The 20,954-nt window shown below is 42.1% G+C and overlaps 1 protein-coding gene across 1 annotated transcript in view; it reads left to right on the top strand.

Moving 5' to 3' along the window:
* DOCK5 (dedicator of cytokinesis 5) overlaps positions 1-20,954 on the top strand; it is an 86,183-nt gene that overhangs the window by 28,202 nt on the left and 37,027 nt on the right. The window contains exons 6-25 of the mRNA XM_037371669.1: positions 2,128-2,276; positions 3,111-3,246; positions 3,390-3,547; positions 4,240-4,321; positions 5,084-5,213; positions 5,929-6,001; positions 7,584-7,726; positions 8,367-8,492; positions 9,040-9,164; positions 9,545-9,643; positions 9,796-9,868; positions 10,746-10,849; positions 11,528-11,720; positions 13,078-13,175; positions 14,078-14,167; positions 15,240-15,340; positions 17,316-17,450; positions 18,161-18,272; positions 19,421-19,491; positions 20,470-20,576. Coding sequence (XP_037227566.1) covers positions 2,128-2,276; positions 3,111-3,246; positions 3,390-3,547; positions 4,240-4,321; positions 5,084-5,213; positions 5,929-6,001; positions 7,584-7,726; positions 8,367-8,492; positions 9,040-9,164; positions 9,545-9,643; positions 9,796-9,868; positions 10,746-10,849; positions 11,528-11,720; positions 13,078-13,175; positions 14,078-14,167; positions 15,240-15,340; positions 17,316-17,450; positions 18,161-18,272; positions 19,421-19,491; positions 20,470-20,576 — 2,305 coding nt within the window. The remainder of the gene's footprint in view (positions 1-2,127; positions 2,277-3,110; positions 3,247-3,389; positions 3,548-4,239; positions 4,322-5,083; positions 5,214-5,928; positions 6,002-7,583; positions 7,727-8,366; positions 8,493-9,039; positions 9,165-9,544; positions 9,644-9,795; positions 9,869-10,745; positions 10,850-11,527; positions 11,721-13,077; positions 13,176-14,077; positions 14,168-15,239; positions 15,341-17,315; positions 17,451-18,160; positions 18,273-19,420; positions 19,492-20,469; positions 20,577-20,954) is intronic.

The following is a 20,954-nucleotide window of genomic DNA, read 5'->3' as shown; positions in this document are numbered from 1 at the left end:
ATCTGCTTTGTATTTCCCTGAAAGCAAACCCAAGTTATCTTCTCTTTCTGATTATTTTTACACAAATTAAGAATGCACTTTTTCCCGTTGTTTACAAAATACGTCTCTGATGTCTTCCCTATAGGAACTAAAAGACTCATCTAGCCTCCATCAGCCCCTTTGCATTTCCCCAAATCAAAAGGAAGATGGCTGTTTATAACTCCATTCAGATTTATGTTCTCGGGGACAAATTACAAGTAGTTTTTATCATTCATACTCTTTGCAGAGACCAGAATGGGGAAATAATTGGAACGAGTGTCTCTTTCTGCTATGTGGGAGCAGCTGGGGTTCGTAGTTAAACGTTAACAGGTTTGATACGGAGAAGTGACACTAGTCAGCTGCTGCCTGAATGTACCAGCAGCGCACCACTGGCCGGTTCCCACAAGCTGTTGGGTGAGACGTAGTCAAAAACCTCTTGACAGTCATTTTGGAGCTGCATAATCATAAACGTTGTCCCAGTAGATTAAAGCTTAATGTCCTTTAATGTGTGGCACTTCCCTCTGAAAACGAGCTGCACTTGGCACTCAGTGCAAGTCAGAGTCATCCCAGTAACTGGCTCATGATGTGGTGGTAAAGAGAGGATGAGGCCTGGGTTCCCTTTTGAATGGGATAAACAGTTTAGCTGATACTTTTTAAAGAGTTAATTACTTATCTAAGCATGTATTGCTACAAATATGGTAGGTTACCACATAACTATCCTTGTTTTAATTAAAGCATCAGCCTTTGAGCCTGGAACTATAGGAAAGAGGTGTATGGGTATGTTAGGGTGGAACCAGTAAATAGCATGGGAAATATTTTCATTAATTAAAGATGGTAACAGTAGAAATGGCAGGAGGCAGCTCTCTACAAAGCAGGTTTTGATATCCTGTTCAGTCAGTGCTGTGTAATTACAGATGCTACATTCGTAGCAAAAGATCAACATGGTGTGACTGTAGCAAACATGAGCGAGTAGCTGGGGAGGTTGGGGAGAGTGCCTGGGAATCCAGTTATGTGACCTTTTAATTGCATTTTTGGACCACCTCTGGCATGGTAGGTTCTGAGCAGCTACTGCTGGGCTAGTGCTTAAAAGCCTGGGATGGGTCAAGACTGCATTGCATGGAGTTCTGTACAAATGTAAACACAAACGAGTGCGTGGAAGAGCATATAATCTTTAGCCTTATTTGCTGATAGGCACCAGCCGGAGAGATTGTTGTGTTTCCACAGAGCTACTTTGATTTCCGTGGAACTCCTGTCTGGAGATCACACATGGACATGGCAATCCGTGTGTGTTACCAGGGGGTAGAATATGAACCTTGAAATGTAATATGCATGCTGGCAGGGAAGCAGTGTACCCCAGCTACCGCTGCATTTTGTTTCTATTCCTTCTTTTAACGTAACGGATTTTGAACGTGTGATGGGACGGGATAAGAGAGCAGGCAGCCGTGAGACCGGGTCGGTGCATTCAATGTGCTCAGTGTGCTGGCTTTGCAACCTAGTTGCTAACACGGTAAGCAGCGGTGAGGACAGGGATTCCAATTAATTATGTTCGTGTTGTTGGTGTTGTATTCTGGTGACGAGGCCTGTTTGACACATAACAAAGAAGCTGAACAGTTCTTTGGGCTGTTGAAAGCTGTAGGAGGAACAGACATAAGAAAACGCCTCGGCGGGCCTCAGTGCTGGTCATCTGTCATTATTATTTTTGTTAAGTTGCCATTAAGTTGCCATTCCTGTCTCAATCTTCTAGAACACAGTTGCGGTCATTTAACATCATCTCTCTGTCTTGTATAGAAAAAGCATCCATCATAGCTGTTTTGAAGTGGTGGAAAACACCAGAAATCTATTTTTCGTCTGTGATGTTTCTCTGAAATAATGCCCTAAGGAAAAGGTGAAGAGCCTGCATCTTGAGACACTTAAACCTTGGCAGTACAAAGTACTGGAGAATTTGTTCCACAGGTCTAATCTTGCAGAGTCATGTAGTGCCAGTTATTCAGATATTTTTAGTTAAATGCAACTTGTGTGATAGATACAATTGAGTACATCTCAGAAGGCTTACCGAGCTCATTGTTTCCAGGCTATCACTAGGTTCAAATTGTCCCTTTTTTCCTGTAGGATAACAAGACAACACAGTTTCGGCATGTCCAACAAATGACTTACAGCTTGATAGAGTGGCGGTCACAGATCCTGTCTGGGACCCTTCCCAAAGACGAGCTAGCCGAGCTCAAGAAGAAAGTCACTGCTAAGATTGACTATGGCAACAGGTAAGCTCCAAACTATGTCTTGAGGTCCAGGGAGAATCCTAAATCCCAGTAAAGGCTCTGGATGGCTATGGGTGCAAAATGGTGTAAATGGCCGTGCAAGGGGAAGACTGAATCAGGCTTACATTTTTCCTTGGAAAAGGGATAATTACAGCTTCCAGTCCACATCACAATGTGACTAGCCTGGCAGGTGGGCATGTAGCAGTTGGTTCTTCATATGCCAGCAATCTCTTTGACTTGGCAGGAAACCTTACCTGTCTTAATTCTGCATAAATGCTGACACATGATGGCATTTCCCATGGAGCACAATTTGTGCCTGGCTAGCTGGAGCCAGGATTTGGATGCCGGTGATGAAAATGAACTGCTTGATCAGCGACTGAGTAATACAATTCTACGGGCCACCAAAGCTCCACCTTTCATTGGTTTATACAGAACAGGGATAGTCTCCAGAACTCATTTATCTGCCTGTCAGACTTTATTCAGGTCAGGTAAGTCAATTAAGAAGAAAGCTTAAGGCAAAGAATAATAATCAGCCGTAATCTGTGAGCTTGATAGATATACATACCATTTTGTAAAAAACAACCTTTAAGCAAGAACAAAGGAGATGTCATCTTAGAATTAAGTTACCTGACTAATTGTTTTTCCTTTCAGCAGGAAAACTGGGGGGATGGTATTTCAGGGCAGGAAAACCAGCAATGTGATTATTACAAGAAGTGGAGCTGGTGTGCATTGGCTGCCTTGTGCAGTCCACAGTTTGATCTGTTTGTGCTCCTTTGGTCACTTTGCCTCTTACGTATTGTGTCGTTTCTTTTCTCTTCTGGCTTGCATGCTGTTCAGGATCCTAGGTTTGGACCTGGTTGTACGAGATGACAATGGGAATATCTTGGACCCAGATGAAACCAGTACAATCTCTCTCTTCAAGTCCCATGAAACTGCATCCAAAAGGATTGATGAAAGGATCCAGGAAGAGAAGGTACCTCTTGTTGGCTTTGTCCTCTTCAAGTAACTAGTACCCACTGTGTTTTTACATTCCTCTTAAGGATATTTTGCTGCTTTGGCAGGAGAGCTAAGTTCTTCTGCGTTTGTTTTTAATGGAAGTACTTTCCTTTTTTGCAGTCCCTGCAACAGAATTTGGACCTCCGAGGGCAGCCAGTATTCAACACAACACATACATATAGCCTGTATGTAAACTTCAAGAATTTTGTCTGCAATATTGGAGAAGATGCAGAACTGTTAATGAGCCTCTATGATCCTGATCTCTCCAAATTCATCAGGTAGAGGGGTTTTTGTAGGTACATAAGCAACTTAGTCATCACGGTGGTCATTCTTCAGAAGCCAATAGAAGTTAGAAAGGAAGATGGAGCAGATCAGTTTTTCAGTGCTGTTGGTTGCTATCTCAGTGGTGATTCAGAAGGGGGCCACTGAATTTCAGATGAGATAGGAAGTCAAGGTTCTGAGACCATGTACTCACCTTCTTAAAGGTGAAGAATTTCTGTGATGTTAGTCAAAATCCCAGATTGTCTTTTTATGTTCTTAATTTTCCCTACTGTTGTCACTAGACTTGATGCATTTGATTAATTGCTTCCTGTTAAAAAATGTATATGCATGACGTTTGCTGTCAAGTCAGCGCAAGTTCACATCTAAGAGTTGGACGTCTTGTACCAGGAGGGGAAGATATGAAGAACTTTATCAAGGAAGTATGTATGTGTCAGGCACACTCTGTCTCCATCGTCGAAGTTATCAGGTGTGGACATCAGTTATACAGGGAAGTAACTGAGAGTACTCATTCACATCATGCCTGCCTTCTGCCTTTACTGAAATGAGTCACTTTAGAATCACTTTGGGATAGAAAATTTTGGCAGAATTCTTCAAATATTCCTAAAAGATCAAAATGCCTTTGAGCTGTTGCCAGGTAATGGGAATGTCAGGCATTGGTATGTTTGTTTATTTATTTATTTATTTGCAGTGAAAATTACCTGGTTCGTTGGGGCAGTAATGGGATGCCTAAAGAAATTGAGAAACTAAATAACCTCCAAGCAGTGTTTACCGTAAGTTACTGTATTTACATCCTGGAAATTTCGTCCCCATGCTGCAGACTTCTGAGTTCTGGGTTCTCTCCCGTCTCCCCATGCAGCAGGGAGAGGTCACACGTGGCCTTTTGAAGTGTTTTTGTGGACACTTAAGATAATGTAGGCAGCCTCAGAGGAGTGCTGCTGAAAAGGTTGGGGCTTTTTGTATGTCACTCCAAAGCAGCAGTAAAGGTGTATTATTTTGCAGTAGTACTGTCAGTGAGTGTTGCTCACTTGTGCATTTCTGAAAATCCTATTAAGCACTTCTCTGTTGGAGCCTAACTGTACTGAAAATCTGGGCTCGAGATAGTTCTTGTTTGGTTTTCAGTTCGTTGCTTTGCTGATCGTTTTCTGTGTTGCAGTTTATTTGCAACAAGATGTTAATGGAAAATTTGCAAATGAATGAAATAATTTTCGACAAGTAGCAAAGGTGGTGCAAACTGCCAAGTCATCAGAATGTAGTACTTCGGCAATTAACATCATTTGCTCTCCTTCCAGTATTATTGCTGGGGTGTCTTATCAAAGAGTAATGGGATATTTAGAAATTGCTGGTGTTTTTGTAGTTTTGTTGGGTTTGGGTTTTTTTTTGTCCCCTGGGGCTCAAAGGGAACAGGTTTTACTTTTTTTTTTTTTGAAAACTATAGATTTCATTTTATACATGTGTACAATGTAACTGTCTCTGTTGTCTTCTTTTCTATTTATAAAGCAGATTGATATAACTTTATTTTAAATAATTTGTAGGATTTAAGCAGTTCTGACTTGATCAGACCAAAAATCAGCTTGGTATGTCAGATTGTGAGAGTGGGGCATATGGAGCTGAAAGATGGGAAGAAACATACCTGTGGACTCCGGAGGCCCTTTGGTGTGGCAGGTATGACAAATTCAAGGCAGAAAATGGCACAGCCTGGTGGCTGGGACAGTGGAGTAGGAATTGGGAAATATAAGCTGTGTGTCAGCAAAACCTCCTAACCTCTTAGCATCAGCATCTCTGGCTTCAAAATGGAGATGTTGATGCTGAGCTGTATATAGTGCCCTTTGAGACCTTTTAGTGCAAGTTGTATATGAAGATGAAATACTGGTACAGTTCACTTATTGTTTTGTCCCCCCCCTAAAAAGATAACGTGCTGCCATCAGTGCAGTAGACTTTTCAGATCTTAATCAAAGAGGGATTTGCTTCTTGGAGCTAATGGGATAAAGCTGGAGATTTTAAACAAGCCTTGGTGAATGAGACATCCCATTCCTGTTCAGTTTCTGTCATCCCTTATTAAAGAGACTTGCTTGAAATTTGTGGGGGAAAACAATTTCAAAATACATCAGCGTTGGAACTCCAAGTGTAATTTCTTTGCCTTGAAATGCCTGAGTCTCACCTGGGCTTTATCAGTGAGTATATTCACATTCACCACCATAGGCTGACTTTTACACATCAGTGAAAAGGTGCTTTTTAAAAAGTTGAGTGGTGCTCACTGTTGCTGTCATGAGTGGCATTGGCCCAAAATAAGCTATTGTTTTCATTCTGGTAGGGGAGAGCTCTCTCTGTATTCTTTAGCAGCTTGGCAAAACCGTGTGATGAACTTGTGTCATTGCAGTGATGGACATAACTGATATCATACATGGAAAGGTGGACGATGAGGAAAAGCAACATTTTATTCCATTTCAGCAGTAAGTACTGGACCTCAGAGTGCTGGACCTCATCACATATCTGGCTTATTTAAAGCAGTTGTCCTTCTCCAAAGGACAAATTTGTATGGGAGCCTGGCAGTGTACCAAGGTCTCTACAAATAGATTAGCTTATGGCAGCAGTCAGCTCTTTGAAGGAAAAGATTTTTGTCAGCCCTCTGAAGCCTTTGTTCCCCTGTGTTTACATGTCTGTATGATAGGCTAAATTGCCTGGGGAATTTTGGCAATGCAGCTGAAATTGCTAGGTGCCCATATCATCTGAGGTGAGAGAGACCAGCACAGTGCAAAATAATGTCACAGGGTCTGGGGGATGTGACTTTCAGAACTGTTAGGGGCTTGAAGAGGCAAGATTGTGAGGAACTCCTGAGCACAGCGAACACGAGTCCTTGTCGCAGTTGTGCGGTACCCTCTGTACTGTCGGCCCCTTAACTTTCCAGACTGTCTTGTAAGGGTGAGCCAGAGGACAATAGGAAAGGGATTTCTCCCTCTTCCTAGGAAAGAAATTCAAATCCCAGTGTGTTTTGCGTTTCTGTATTGGTAGTTAGACTGGTGTGTTCTGCCTGCGCTCTGGTTGCTCACTGTCTTGGCATATTACAGTAACTAAAATGAAGCTTCTCCGGGTAGATTCAGCCATGTGGTTACAGTCCTAAATATTGCGATCCATTCGGTGTAGCCATATGTTATTACAAGGTATTTTCAGGGGAGATTGTGTGGGGTTTTGTGGTTTTGGTTGTTGGTTGGGTTTTTTTTTCCCTGCCCTGTCAAGCTAGGTCTGTCTTCTCCTTTGCAGAATAATGTTAGTCTTTTACCTTGAATTTTTTTTTCCTCATTTTTCTCCTGTTCTAATGAGGCTGACTTCAGATCCAAATCTGGATACCTCCTTAAGGATGGGGAGCCTGCAGAGACATCGTTCTGTGTATGCCTTGGCTCATTATTGATGGGTGTGGGTAACAGGAACAAAGTTGGGTTCAAGCTCCAAAGCTCAATAGACATGTTTGTGACTAGGGATGGGTTCATCGCTTGTGTGATCTCACAGCAGTCATTCGTTATGTTAATTAATCACTAGCTAATCTACATAGTCTCTTAGGGACAGCTCTGAGGCACGCCTGAAGACAGGGCTCAGCTCATCTGATGGGATTGCAAGGCTGGGTGTGCTGGGCTGTTCCTGCGTGGTGGCCCGTAGCTGGACTTGCTCTCCCAGGTCTGCAGGGCAGGCAGCCCGTGCATGGGCAACAAGAACCAAGCAGAGCTGGCTGCGTTTGTGGTCTCCTGAAGGCTGTTACTTCATGTAGCCGTGGAGTCTTTAGGTCAGCATTAACTTTAACTTACCCTAAACCTGAGCTAGCACTATGATGTGTTTCCTAGCTTGAGAGTTTGAATGTATTTCAGTTGGGTTTGTGCAGGTGAAGAGGAAAGAACCAAAAATTCCCATGCAATCCTTTTTAAAAAAAAAACAACACATTTCTTTGGAAAAGTCAGCTGTTGTTGGCCAGCCTTCTTGCAGAGAACGTGTTTGTTTGATGTTAGTCTGTCTGCTTCCTGGTTTGATTGTTGTTCTTTTCAGGATTGCCATGGAAACGTACATCAGACAGCGACAGCTAATCATGTCCCCACTGATAACTTCCCATGTGATCGGAGAAAATGAGCCCCTCACTTCTGTCTTCAACAAAGTCATCGCCGCGAAGGAAGTGAATCATAAAGGGCAAGGTACAGCAGCTGGGCGAAGCTAATGTCTCAAACTTGTGTGGGGAAGGGTTCCCCTTGCTTACAAAAGAAAGTAAATGTCTTGTGAAAGTCCAGAGATCAAGGCTTGGTGGAGTTTGCTACCTTCATGAGCCAAATGCATTGTATTTGTAAAGGTTGTCACCCGAGCACACGGGGAGCTAAAGAAGAGATAAAACCAGGAGCTGTTCTTCCTTGTGTGAAAAGAGCTTCTCGAGCTGATGACTTATTTGCTAGTAATGTAACTTTTTTAAGAGAAAAGTGTGTCTATGGACATAAAATATTTTTAAGTGAACATGGCTGATTGCACATTCTAAATGGCTTTGGGTTTAAACTGCATTATTCAGGATTCTTCTGCTCTTGCGTGAGTGTCTGGCCTTTATGCACATGCATGAGCAGATCAGCCTCAGAATGTTTCTATTTTACTTCAGAGAATCTACTTCCCAGTAAGGTCTTATTCAGTGTTAGGGGGATAGAGGACCGGACAAGTGAGAACCAGCTTGGGATATTTCGGGCATTCTTGCGTGGAGATCACATGAAGAAACAGTTTTGTGTTAAGCGTGGGATTAAATTTCATAGTTTTGTACTTTTTTTTAGTAAACAAGTGTTACCTTTCTTTTCTTAGGTCTTTGGGTCTCTCTGAAACTGCTTCCTGGCGATCTAGCACAGGTTCAAAAGGATTTTTCCCACCTTGTAGATAGATCAACTGCTGTGGCTCGCAAAATGGGATTCCCTGAGATAATCCTTCCAGGTAGGTCCCGTATGCCTCTACACTTCCACGGAGTGAAAGGGCCAGCTGGAATTCTAGAATATATGCTATGAACAGGTTTTTGTAACCTGTCTGAAAACTTGTTTTCATTTTTCTTGAAATTTACAGCCAATCTTTTATTTTTTGTTAAAAAGTGAAAACTTCTAAGCATCCTTTCTTATACTGAATAATGATAGTTTGTCTACTTTTTGGAAGAAGATTTCTGTTTAGTCAAAGAGACATTTTTGTTGTATATAGGTTTGACGCTGCTTTTTAATCCTTCAAAGTAGATTTAGCCCTATAGAGCTCATTACATTTTATAAATCTCTGTCTTTATGTAACTATTTTTTTAAAGGAGAATGGTACGTTTTAAAAGATTCTGTATAATTTGAGATCAAGATGAAATGGTGTGATGTTGGGTATCATTCATTAACTGGTATTGGTAAAAGCTAAAGAAGATACGGATAACATGGTACCCGTGGATGTTAAATGTTAACCTGTAAAACTAACTGTATGAGGAAAAAAATTCATTAAGCACTATGACTTCTAGGTGATGTTCGAAATGATATCTATGTCACCCTGATACAAGGGGAGTTTGACAAAGGGAAGAAGAAGACTCCCAAGAATGTGGAAGTCACCATGTCTGTACATGATGAAGATGGAAACCTCCAAGAGGTATGATGGCCTTTGCAGGAGGTCACAGGGCTGCTGGGTTTGCTAGATGGTGGCTTCAGTCCATAGGATTTTACTCATCAACTGTGGGATAATGAACAAGAGATAAGACAGGTGATTTCAGTGACCAAATTTGAACAGTTACTGATCTTTTTTTTAAAAAAATAAAAATTAGTAAGAGATGTGAGCGAATCTTTAAAGATTCTGTACAACTTTCCAAGAGGTTACATGTATTCAGTTCCCTTGAGTCTGAAACATAGCCTTTGACTAACTCTGACAGTTATATGCTCTGAAAATTTCTGACCCGATATACTACTTGCTGTCATTCTAGACCTTACCTTTTCTTCCCCGCCCCCCCCCCCCCCTTGTCTTTTTGTCCAAAGAAAGCTATCCATCCTGGTGCCGGTTACGAAGGTGTCTCCGAATATAAGTCTGTTGTTTATTATCAAGTCAAGCAACCTTGCTGGTATGAAACTGTAAAGGTAGGAGTGTGTAATTTACAGTCTTGCTTCCTTTTGTGTAATAAATGGAACTAATTTAAAATCAGTAGGTGCATCAGTAACAGAACATCCTGTAAATTGACTAGAGATGGAGGATTCTGGTGCTGCATTTTTCATTGTGTTATCACGTGCAGGTGTCCATTGCAATAGAAGAAGTCAGTCGTTGCCATTTAAGATTCACTTTCCGTCATCGGTCATCACAGGAGTGTAAGTATCAGAAAAGAAGATCTGCAGGAGTATGGTATTCTCCCTACTTTCCTTGAGATTTTTCTGGATATCCAGCAAAGGTGTAGGGCTTGCATGTGTACTTATTTCCAGTGCTGTGGATTTTCTTGCAAGCCAAGAGGAATAATGCAAACTTTTTACAGCCCTAATAAAATAAAAGGTTTGGTGCTGGTTTTGCTCTAAGACTGAAATTGGATAGAGAGCAACACAATAGCCCACTTGAAAGACAATTGCCAGTGCTTATTGCTGCTTTGGCTTCTTAGGGTATGGGGAGGGTTTTAATTTATTTCAAGGCCTTCAAAAAATTCAGTGCAAGGCCTGGTGGGCTTCTAATGGTCTTCCTATAGGAGGATTTCTAATTAGGTTAATGAAAGGCTAATGAGAACGTTATGACCAGAAGTTCCATTAAAAAAACTTCAGAGCCCTGAAACAAGATCGATAATGTGAGGCTAAGCCTTTTGAAAGGCTCTCACAAAAATTCTCTTGAGGTACCTGGGATATGCAGTGACATACTTCCACATCCATACCTCACAAGCTAATTTGCAAAATCCCAACCTAAATATCTATACTGTTATGTATGTCCATCTAGCAGCACAATTAACCACTGAAACAGTGTGGTGAAAGTTTCTTCAGAGAGGGTGTTTTTCTGTGTAGTTGCAGATACCTGCGAAGTGCCTTGAGAGAAGAGGGAAAGAAAGAGCTTTTTCTACTGTGGGTCACAAAGTCTGCTAGCTCCATTGCGTTGGCGTGTGATGCTATTAAAAAAAGAAGCAGCTGCATGTAGTTAGAGAGCTGCATTAGGAATAGTATGAGCATAAATAAGACAACTCCTAATGAAGATTTTTCTTTCTGTTTTCAGCTAGGGATAAGTCTGAGAGAGCTTTTGGTATGGGCTTTGTGAAGTTGATGAACGCCGATGGAACAACGCTGCAAGATGGCAAACACAATTTGATTGTTTACAAGGTAGCTTGGGCATTTGCAGTTTTCACTTTTGTTTAACTAATCAAAACAACTCTCTTGGCTGACTGTTTTCCTAGCAATGTAAACATCAACTTAGCAGAGATTTTCATGATTTTTTTTCTAGGATCATAGGACAGTAATCTTTTTCATTTTCTTCTTTTTTTTTAATTAATAAATCACCCTCAGCTCTGCTTTCACTGGTGGGTTTTCTGACTGCGAGGACACAAATCTGGTACATCCTTGTATGTACCCGTATAGAGCATTTATCCTCTAACATCATTCACCTAGACAGTGTGCAACAAACCAGCCTGGTGAACACCTGCTTTGGAGGATCAGTGTGTGGTGGGGAGAGAGTCCTGGTGCTCTTAATCACAGGAAGAGGCAAAAGTTCACGCGCTGCAGTAGAAAGCTACAAAGTGCTGGGGGGGATCTGTGGCTTGAATCACTCTGAAAAGAGCTTTGTTCATTAACAGTATGGGCAGCTTCTGTTGCTTAGAATTAGAAGCCCAAACAGACAACGTGAATAAACAGCTATATAGACATGAAAAGGTGTGTAAAGCCAGAGGAGGCTTTGTTGAACCGTACTGTGTTGAAGGGTGTCTGCAGATGAGAACTGCAAGAGGTCAGATGAGGTGTGCTCGGTGTGAGATAATCCTTGTCTTCGCTGTGTTCAACCAACAGGGTGATAACAAGAAAATGGAAGATGCTAAATGCTATTTAACTCTTCCTTGCACCAAAACGGAGGTGGAGGAGAAGGAGACCCCCTCGGGGAAAAACCTGCACCATCTAGCCAACTTCACACCCACTAAGGATAGTACAAAAGACAGCTTCCAGATTGCCACTTTGATCTGCTCCACCAAACTGACACAGAACGGTAGGTCTTGCATTAGCAGCCTAGCTGTATCGTGCTGTATACTTGAAGTAAAGAGGGCACTTAATGCAATTTTTTTGGCATTGCAGCATGCGTGGGCATAGTGCTTTAGCTTTAATCTTGCTGTTTCATGTGCCAGTGGCTGCCCGGTCGCAGCATTGTCGGCATCATGTTGGCAGTACAAGCTGCAGAGATGTTTATGCAGCTTGTAGAAACCATATTGCATGAATGTTTTATCAGAACTACCAATGTTAAATTGAACAGGTTTGTCTGCGTGTATAGAAATGGCACCCGTCAGTCGAAGTGTATATGCGTTTTCAGAATCAGAAATGTTATAAGGTTAATTATCTTCTTTCCTCTGCCTGTTAAGAATGTAGCAATTAGAAGTGAACTCTTCAGGATGCTGTTATGCATTAAATCTGCTTTGCATGCTGCCGGAGTGGTCAAAAACAAGAATGATGTATGTACGTGAATGAATAGAGTACGGGCTGGTAAATGATGTGAGATTTCCAGTAGCTCTGGAAGGCTCTGGGTATAACGTACTCCGACTTTGGGTGAGAGGCATGTGAAAACGAGAGCAGCAGTGGCTCCCTCGAGGTGTACCTGTGTAGCTGATGGGGGATGGGCATGAGCTGTTCTGCTCACCGTTCGAGCTTGGCCAGTCAGCTTCAGTTACATGCCATCCTGATACATCCGCGTGCATGAGGACTGAATCTGACTTTCGTTATCCCGTCTGCTGTGCAGGCCAAGCACGTTTGCATCTCTCTTCCCTCCTGCACACAATCTCTGTTTCTGAGCGTGGCACTCTTTGTCAAGGTGGTTAAGTTTCACATATATCTTGACACGTGAAGGTCATATATTAATTCAGTTTTGGAACAGAGATGATATGTACATATGTCATTAACGTGGAAGATGTGTGTGAAACCTGCCAGCCTCCTTTGAAAGCCTCAGCTGTAGTTTGTAACTAACAGCTCTGCAGTGTACTGTCATTCATACAAGATACTTCAGTTTTAACTAAGAACTGTCTCCAAGCGGTTGCTTTAAGGTAAATACAAGCATTAGTAAGAAAAGTCACGCACTCTAATACAATTCCTAGTTTGAGATACCTTCTCTTTGAGTGAATGAGAAGCCTGCAAAATTGTCTACCAAATCAAATTACAGTAAGATTTCCATTCATAGCAGAACTTCACTTCCTTGCCAACACAAAAGAACCATTTCAGGGCAATATTCCGTACATCAATGTGACTCTTCCTTGTAAGCTGATTCTGAAAATAACCTCTAGTACTTGTTCTGTGTTGTTCGTTAAATCAGCTGTGTTCTTGTAGTCTGTTTCTAATTGCTGCTGTTCTGTCCTTGCTAGTTGACCTGCTGGGTTTGTTGAACTGGCGTTCTAACTCCCAGAACATAGCTCACAACCTAAGGAAGCTAATGGAGGTGGAAGGAGGAGAAATTGTAAAGGTATGCGTGGAGATCTGAGCCTCATTTGCTAGGCAAACACTTAATGTCTGTGCTTGATGTTGACCTTGAAGCGTTGTAATTGTGTTGTACCCAAAAGGAGCTGAGAGAGCCCTTCTAGCTGCTGAGCAACAGAACAAAAGTTATACTTTGCCCCGAGAGCGCTCATTAGTGGAATTCACCAGAATTACAGAAGTTAAATGTTACCAGGATCAGGGAGAGAGTGGTGACTTTATTTTCCCCTGCATCCTTACAAAATAGAAGATACATTCAAAGCCTAGCTTAGTTTTCAGTGGTGGCTCTGGGCCTCCTTTGTGAATAGGGATTTGAATAGTGGATCTAGGAGCAGGGTGCAGAGGAGGCTCAGAGCGGTTGTAGTTGGAGTACCGTGGGAAGTGCCATAGAAAACAGTCCGCTGAAGGATTTAGGAGGTGAGACTTCCCTGTGGTTCCAAGGGTGGATCTTTTGGGATTACACAGGGTCGTGGTTTTGCTGAACAACTGAAGTAAATGCTGTGTCATTGAAAACTTCTTTATGTAAAACGTCATGCCTCAGTACAGTGTGGGTGGCTGATTTGGCCCAGGGCAAGCTTAAATGATATGGACAGAAGTAAAGTGTATTCAGTAGGTCTCTTGCTATAGAAAAATAGGCAGTAGAACAGAAAAGAGGGGCCATTCGGGGCTGCTAAGCGATCCTCCTTGCTATAGTGAGGGGGAATAATGTGATGATCATGGCAAGCATGTGACTGAATAGAGGACTACAATCCCTTTTGAAATGTTTCTTTCATGAACAGCCAGCTGTGCTAGGCTGGAAGGGGAAAAATGATCCATAAGAGTAGGCTCTTGTGCAGGATTCCAAAAGTAGTCATCTTTCCCCACCCTATTACTATTTTTTATTCCCTCTAGTTTTTGCAAGACACCCTTGATGCGCTTTTCAACATAATGATGGAAATGTCAGAAAATGAAACCTATGACTTCCTTGTGTTTGATGCACTGGTGAGTGAGTCTTCTCTTGAGGATTTAGAATATGTGATTTTCAGCCACATTTTCAGTCTGTTCCTGGTGCTTCCTTTAGATGACTGATGGGCTCTGAGAAATAAATCATATTCAAACACTTCTTAAAGCATTTTCAGGAGCTAAAACTGAGATATGCATTGAGCTTTTTAGTAACCGCAGTGAAAACAGTAACAAATGTTTACATAATTTATAGTAATTTCTTCAGATAACATCTTGCGTTAATGCGACTTACAAAGAGAAGAGCTGTATTATCTATCTGAAGCACAAAATGAAATGATTTGTTCAGGGTCATGGTGATGGAGGATTTGTGGCTGTGGGAACATGGGAACAGAACCCATGCCCCCTAAATCCTAGCCCTGTACTTCGGTGGTAGGGATGGCTGCTCCCCGGAACCTTGATAGAAGGGTTGCAATGACTGAGTAAAAGACTTCCCAAGGAGTTTTCTGCATCTTTGGAGAGGCTGCTTGGTATGTGTGTGAAAGGCACTGGCTTTGGTGTGCAGTGCAGGAACAAAGCCATGTGCTTTATGCTGATCAACAAACACGTACTTAATGGTTCCGGAAGAAATGTGAAGTCAGATGTGTCCAGCTGACATTGGTGGGAGGAGTGAGCGTCCTGGCTGTAATGTATGTCATTGTAGTAACAGAACTGAGTGTTTGCTGTGAGTATAAATCATCCAAATCTCAAGTTCTAGCTTGAAAAGCATGATTTCTTAGTTTTGAAAAACTGCCTTCAGCAGCTCTGTGCCTATTTAATCTGTGAGTAATGCTGCTTCCTCTATCACTGTTGTTGCTTTGAGAAGTAGCTCCCTTTAAGTTTTTGTCCAAACGCTGCTGTAACCTTCCCTCTGAACAACGATGCAGTCCCACACCCCGCAGTGTTTAGTCACTATTAGAATACGATTATCATGATCTGTAGCATTAATGCTATCAGGAAAACAAACAAACAAAAATTATGACCCAGCAAAATAAGTGACATGTAAAGACTGAGTTATATTTGAGTTAGAGATTGCACAGCTCTGTACATCTGTTTCCTTTTGAATTTTTGGCAGGTATTTATTATTTCTTTGATCGGAGACATCAAGTTCCAGCATTTCAACCCTGTACTTGAAACTTACATTTACAAGCACTTCAGTGCAACCCTGGCCTACGTGTAAGTACTGTAACCACAAACCCACAGGCAGCCTCACTGACAGTCACGGTAAGCTACACTGATGTGATAAAGGCAGCACAGACCAGACAAGGGTGTTCCACCCTCTTCCCTCTTTCAGGAGGGAAAGAAACCCTGTGCTTACCCTCTTTACACTGTAAAAAGTTTCTTTTCTTAGAATTTTTGCTGTAAGGAAAAGACACTGCTATTGTGGAAAATCCCGTGTCAGACTGTGTGATTCAGACTCTCTTTTGGCCTGTAGTCCTCTGTGCTTCAATTTTAGGGGTGTGTTCATGTGTTTTTATGGGGTCAAGGGGAGCAGAATCAAAACCATACCTGGCTGAAATAATACGAGCAACGTTGGGATTGATGGTAGCAGAGATAAGATTGGTGTTTACCTCCACTGTCTGCTTACAGCCAGGCAGGTTGAGGAGGCCACAGACTTCAGAAAAGGGCTAAATGTCACGGTAGGGTTTAAACATGCAGATTACATGGTTACACTTAGGTATTGAAACTGTCTCACATAGACTGTCATTTGTTTAGAAGAAATTTGCATTTCTCCACATTGGGAAGTGTGGGTATGGACAGTGGGAGTAGTTCTGTTTCCCTCTAGCGTTTTTATGAACTCAGAGCAGTTAAAAAAATTCAGCTGACAGTCATTAATCCTATTATATCGGGGAAGGAAAAGCTGATGCACAGAATTTATTTAGGTACATGTGAAAATTTAGTCCTTTCGGTCAACCTGTTGACTTCATGTGCTTAAAGTGAGGCATCTGTTTGAGTGCTGTAGCTAGTCATGGCTTACGTGCCCAAGGATACCTGAGAAGGTGGAGGAGGCAGGAATAACGCCTGGATCTCCTGACTTTCCAGCTGGTGGTTCTATCACCCCTCAACTCAAAGGTCATTACCCTTATGGTAACAGGCAACTAAAAAATTAAAACTGAGGCCAATAGGGAGGGCAAAACCAGAATCCCAAGTCTTTTTCCCCTCTAAAAATTCATCTTTACTGATATGCTGGATTCCTAGTCCTGAGTATTCAGCCTCTTTTGATGGCTGTCAGCCTAAAGATAGTTCTGTGAGGAAACGCAATCCCACAGAGGTCTGTAGTCCCCATCTCCTGGATTGCTTTCTTCTTCCCTGTCCTGGCCACACAGTCACTGCTTGCATAAGGTTTCCATTCCTTCTTCCCTGTAACCGATGGAAGAATGATCATTCTTACTTCTTCACTGTAAATAGATTTTTTCGGTTGATGAGCGCGTTGTATTTTAGCTTGTTTCCTTGCCTTTCTTTCCAGTTTAGCTGGACAATGTGATATCTGCATAATGCTGCGTGGACTGTAATATTACCTAGCGTCCTTCGTGCGCTCCACATGCCAGCATTTGACAAAGCAGGGAACTGGATGCCGGCAGCATGGCAAATAGAGCAAGCAAGTGCAAAAGCTGTTGTATGCTTGGCTATCGCTTACACACCGCTTTGGGTGCTGTGAGTTGCTAAATGAAGAGGATTTTGCCTGAATATTAGCTGCCATAGCACTCACAGGAGATCCCGATCTTCTAATTCAGCACAAACTAGCTAGCAAATACTGGTAATGAGTTTATGCAACTTCTGTCCACAGTTCTCAGAGCACACGGTATGTATTGCTTCAGAAGAACTTTGTGCTCCGCGCATGAGAATGCTAACGCGTGCAGAAGGTGTCAGTGCCATTTCAGTAGTGATAGGTTTTCCAGCTTCCTGAACAGTTCACTTTAGGGAAAAAGCAAAGCAGATCAAGAAGCTGGAATCAGTAGACAAATTTGTAGACTTTTCAAAACCACTTTGTCAATTCTCAGAAAATCTGGCATTCCAGATTTCAGAAGGAAATAGGCTGTGAAGAGGAGCCCCTGTGTGGTATCTGTTTTATTAGACTGTAGTTCCTCTCTGGAACAAGCTGGACTTAACTGTTTCTGTAATAGTTTTCTTTTTTGTTTTATTTCCAAAGGAAACTCACCAAAGTACTAAACTGTTACGTGGGAAATGCTGATGACTCCAGCAAGACCGAATTGCTGTTTGCCGCTCTGAAAGCCTTGAAGTACCTATTCCGATTCATTGTTCAGTCACGAATATTGTACCTGAGGTGAGACCAAGGTCGCTGCCATCCTTTTGTCTCCTTTTGGAAGTCAGTGGAGTTACTTCCAGTCAGCACTGCTGGAGGGGGGATTCTTCAGCATATCCTCTATTCTGGAACTATTAGGAAGAGTACCCCTCTGCCCTTTGCCTGCAGCTGGAGCAAATAAATTGAGTGAAAATTGAAATAATGTCATTTGAAGAGGAGAATCGTTATTTGCCCCAAGCATGCTATAAGCAGCATATTCTAGTGCTGGAAAGGAATCCATTGTTTCTTTTAAAATAGGGAATGACTTCCTCGTTTTAAGAAACTTCAAGAAACAAATGCACACACATTTACTTGTTAGGTGAGGATGACATGTTGTCCAGTTAGGATATGGACAGTGACAGTGGCTTTACCGTAGCCTCAAAACACATTCTCAGAGATTTGCAGTGAATGTATGGCATCCTTTGCTCATGTTCATTCAGGCGTTTTTGTTTAACACAGAATGAGCTTGGAACCCAAGCAGAATTTTGTGCAGTGGCAGTTTCAAAAGCACAGCTTTTTCCTTGTAACAGCAGGAAATTACTGCAGAGTCCCTGATGCCGTTTTTACACTCATGTCTTTGTAGAAGGAGATTGCATTAAGATGTTGTTCCACAGGATAAAATAGTATTTCAGCTACTGTGACACTGTTAGCCTAGATTTATGGGTATAACTAGCCCTTTCTGTTCTTTGTAGGTTTTATGGGAAAAGTGAAGATGGGGATGAATTTAATGATGCAATACGCAAGCTGTTCCTCTCCTTCAATGTCCTCATGGACCGGCCTTTAGAGGAGGCTGTCAAGATTAAGGTATGCATAATTTGCAGGGAGAGATAATACCTTTTATTAGATCAAATTATACAGTTGGGGAGGGTGGGACCAGAGGAAAGGGATGAGCTTTGAGGCACATAAAACCCATTCAGATGAGTCACACCACCTCTGATTGTCTGTTTTAATGACCTGTGTGTGGCAGGAAAGGAATATTTAAACTCCAAAGTTTATCACATCAAGATGAGAACTGTGGCTTTGCTGAAAACCCTTCAGCACCTGCTGGGGTGAAAGCTGACAACCAGTGAAGATGCAGCCTGCTGCAGGGTGGAAGGCACTTTAGCCAGTAACACGAAGCTTGAGGGTGATGGAGATAGAAATACTAAACTACTGCAAAAATCGGTGTAATGCTGGGAATGAAAGTCATGAAAAACCAAATGGTTTCTAAATGTATCTTTAATTTTATACATGCTTGTTTTTCTGGTGTCAACTGGATTATGAACCTTCTGTCTGTGCTCTGAAGAGGAGCAGAACAGCCATGCAATGAGACTGCTAAATTCCTGAAGGCAATGAGGCCTTTAGATTGCTTTCTTTATTTCAGTTTTTCTAGCTAACTTGTTTCCTTTCTCTGAAGCAAAGACTGATTCTAAACTTCTAATGAGCACCTGGGTGATGTAAGGCCCAACTTTGATTCTCACGCAGTCAGAGTACCTGCTGGCTGCAGCCATAGCACATCACAGACAGACCTTTAGTTGCTCTTGCACCTCATCTGGATGCTGCATTCATGAAAGCCATGCTGCTACCTAGATAACTTGTTACTGCTTATGTGCACATGCAGAACACTGAGTCAATTTAGCCGACGAGTGCTTTTCATGTCAGACTCTAAGGAATTTAATCCCTGGAACTGCAGGATGTTTCTGAAAACTGAAGAACTTGGCTACGAATCCTTCCTCCTTCACCTCTTCTGCTCTGCGCTGCAGATGTGGGCTTGCTGGAGGCTCTTTGGATGTGTAAATTTGATCTAAAGCCAGTTCTCTACAGGTGTCCGCATATTTGCTCTTGATGAAAACTGGATTTGCCATGTGATCTATGGGCATTGTTCCTGAGACTTGACACCCTTTTAGAAGGAACTACCTAGTCTAAATTAGGTTCCATGTGTGTTTCATGTCCTTGTGTTTTTTTGCTTGCAGGGTGCAGCTTTAAAGTATTTGCCAAGCATCATAAATGATGTCAAACTAGTATTTGACCCTGTTGAGCTCAGGTAACCATATTAAATTTGTTTGTCTTCTAAACCCAGCTCATCTGTGGGGAAGAATTTTAAAAACTGGAGAGAAAAAAAAAAACAAAAAAAAAGGGGAAAAAAAAAAGCACCACTCCGATTGTGCCATGATGATGCACATATTGTGCTTCAAAGGAAGTCAGTTTAGTTCAAAGGAATCTGTGCATCTCAGCTGCTCGCTCTTAGACTCTTCAAGATTTTACTGAATACCAAAATTTGACAACTGGAGAGTGATATGTTGAGAATGGGCGAGTTTCCACCAATTCTTCATGATTGCTTCTGACCTAAACCAAAAAGTGTGGCAGAGGCTTTGGTCAGGAGAAGAAAAGTTGTATTTATTCAGGAACTTCACTGTATGGATTTCTGTTCTTTGGTGTTCATAGCTTTGCCCAGAATCTCCCAACCGTGCCTCCTTGTTCTGACACAAATAATTTGCTTGTAAACAGTAGACAGATAGCAAATGTACATGGAATTTAATTTAATGAAATCTCAGATTGTAATGAGTCATCACTCTTGATGAAAGGGGCATCTGGAAGGATATGCTTTTGCTGTTGTATGTAGCAGTGTTTTCAAGTTTCAGCAGCCGTCTGCTGAAGTTTGCAAACCTCTGCTCTCATTCCATATGAAAGTAAGTACGATTATCTACACTGGCAGCGGAGAGCAGATAGTGCTGCCTATTGGTTAGCTTTTGTGATGTGTCTGGTGCATCTTGGGCTGCAAGCTTCATTTTAAGAGCTCTAAGCCTGCAATTTCTGAATACTGTTCGGTTTTATAAAAGTCCTGTGCACAGTTCCTTGAAAACAAGTTAGGGCTCCATAGTGATTTACCTGGAGACCACTTGCAGGGAACATGCCCACACAGTGACAAAACTTGCCCTGGTGCAGGGCAGCCTAAGTGTAGGATGGAAGAGCATTGAGTGAAAGTGCTGACCATCTGTTTACTTTGTGGTTTGCACGCTAGTGTCCTCTTCAGCAAGTTTATCCAAAGTATTCCCGACAACCAGTTAGTTCGACAGAAGCTGAACTGCATGACCAAGATAGTCGAGAGCGATCTGTTCAAACAGGCAGGTAAGTAGTGCGTTGAAGTCTCTGGGTTCTGCATGGGACCACACACCCTTAAGAACAAAAATGTCTTTCAGGTTCCCGTGTCCCTTAACGCCTTTACGTCACTCATCAGTGGTAGCCTAGTGTGGTAGTCTAGCATTAAATCCATCTTCAGAAATAGTCCTTGCCATGGAACAGCTGAAGCTTTTTTTTTGCTGCTCAGTCTTTATACAATGCCTAATGCTGTAGGATCCCAACCCCATGTGATGATTTAGACAGAAGCAGAAGGCGTGAGCGTGCTATTTGATGCAATATGTATAATTACAGTTTATTTATGACTCTGTTCAGTCTGTTAGCGGTAGCTCGAGTGGATTTAAGCATAGTTTGGTGTCCAAGATAAAG

The sequence above is a fragment of the Falco rusticolus genome, chromosome 20 (assembly GCF_015220075.1).
Source record: "Falco rusticolus isolate bFalRus1 chromosome 20, bFalRus1.pri, whole genome shotgun sequence".
Taxonomy (NCBI): Eukaryota; Metazoa; Chordata; class Aves; order Falconiformes; family Falconidae; genus Falco; species Falco rusticolus.
This window is presented reverse-complemented; position numbering and strand designations above follow the sequence as displayed.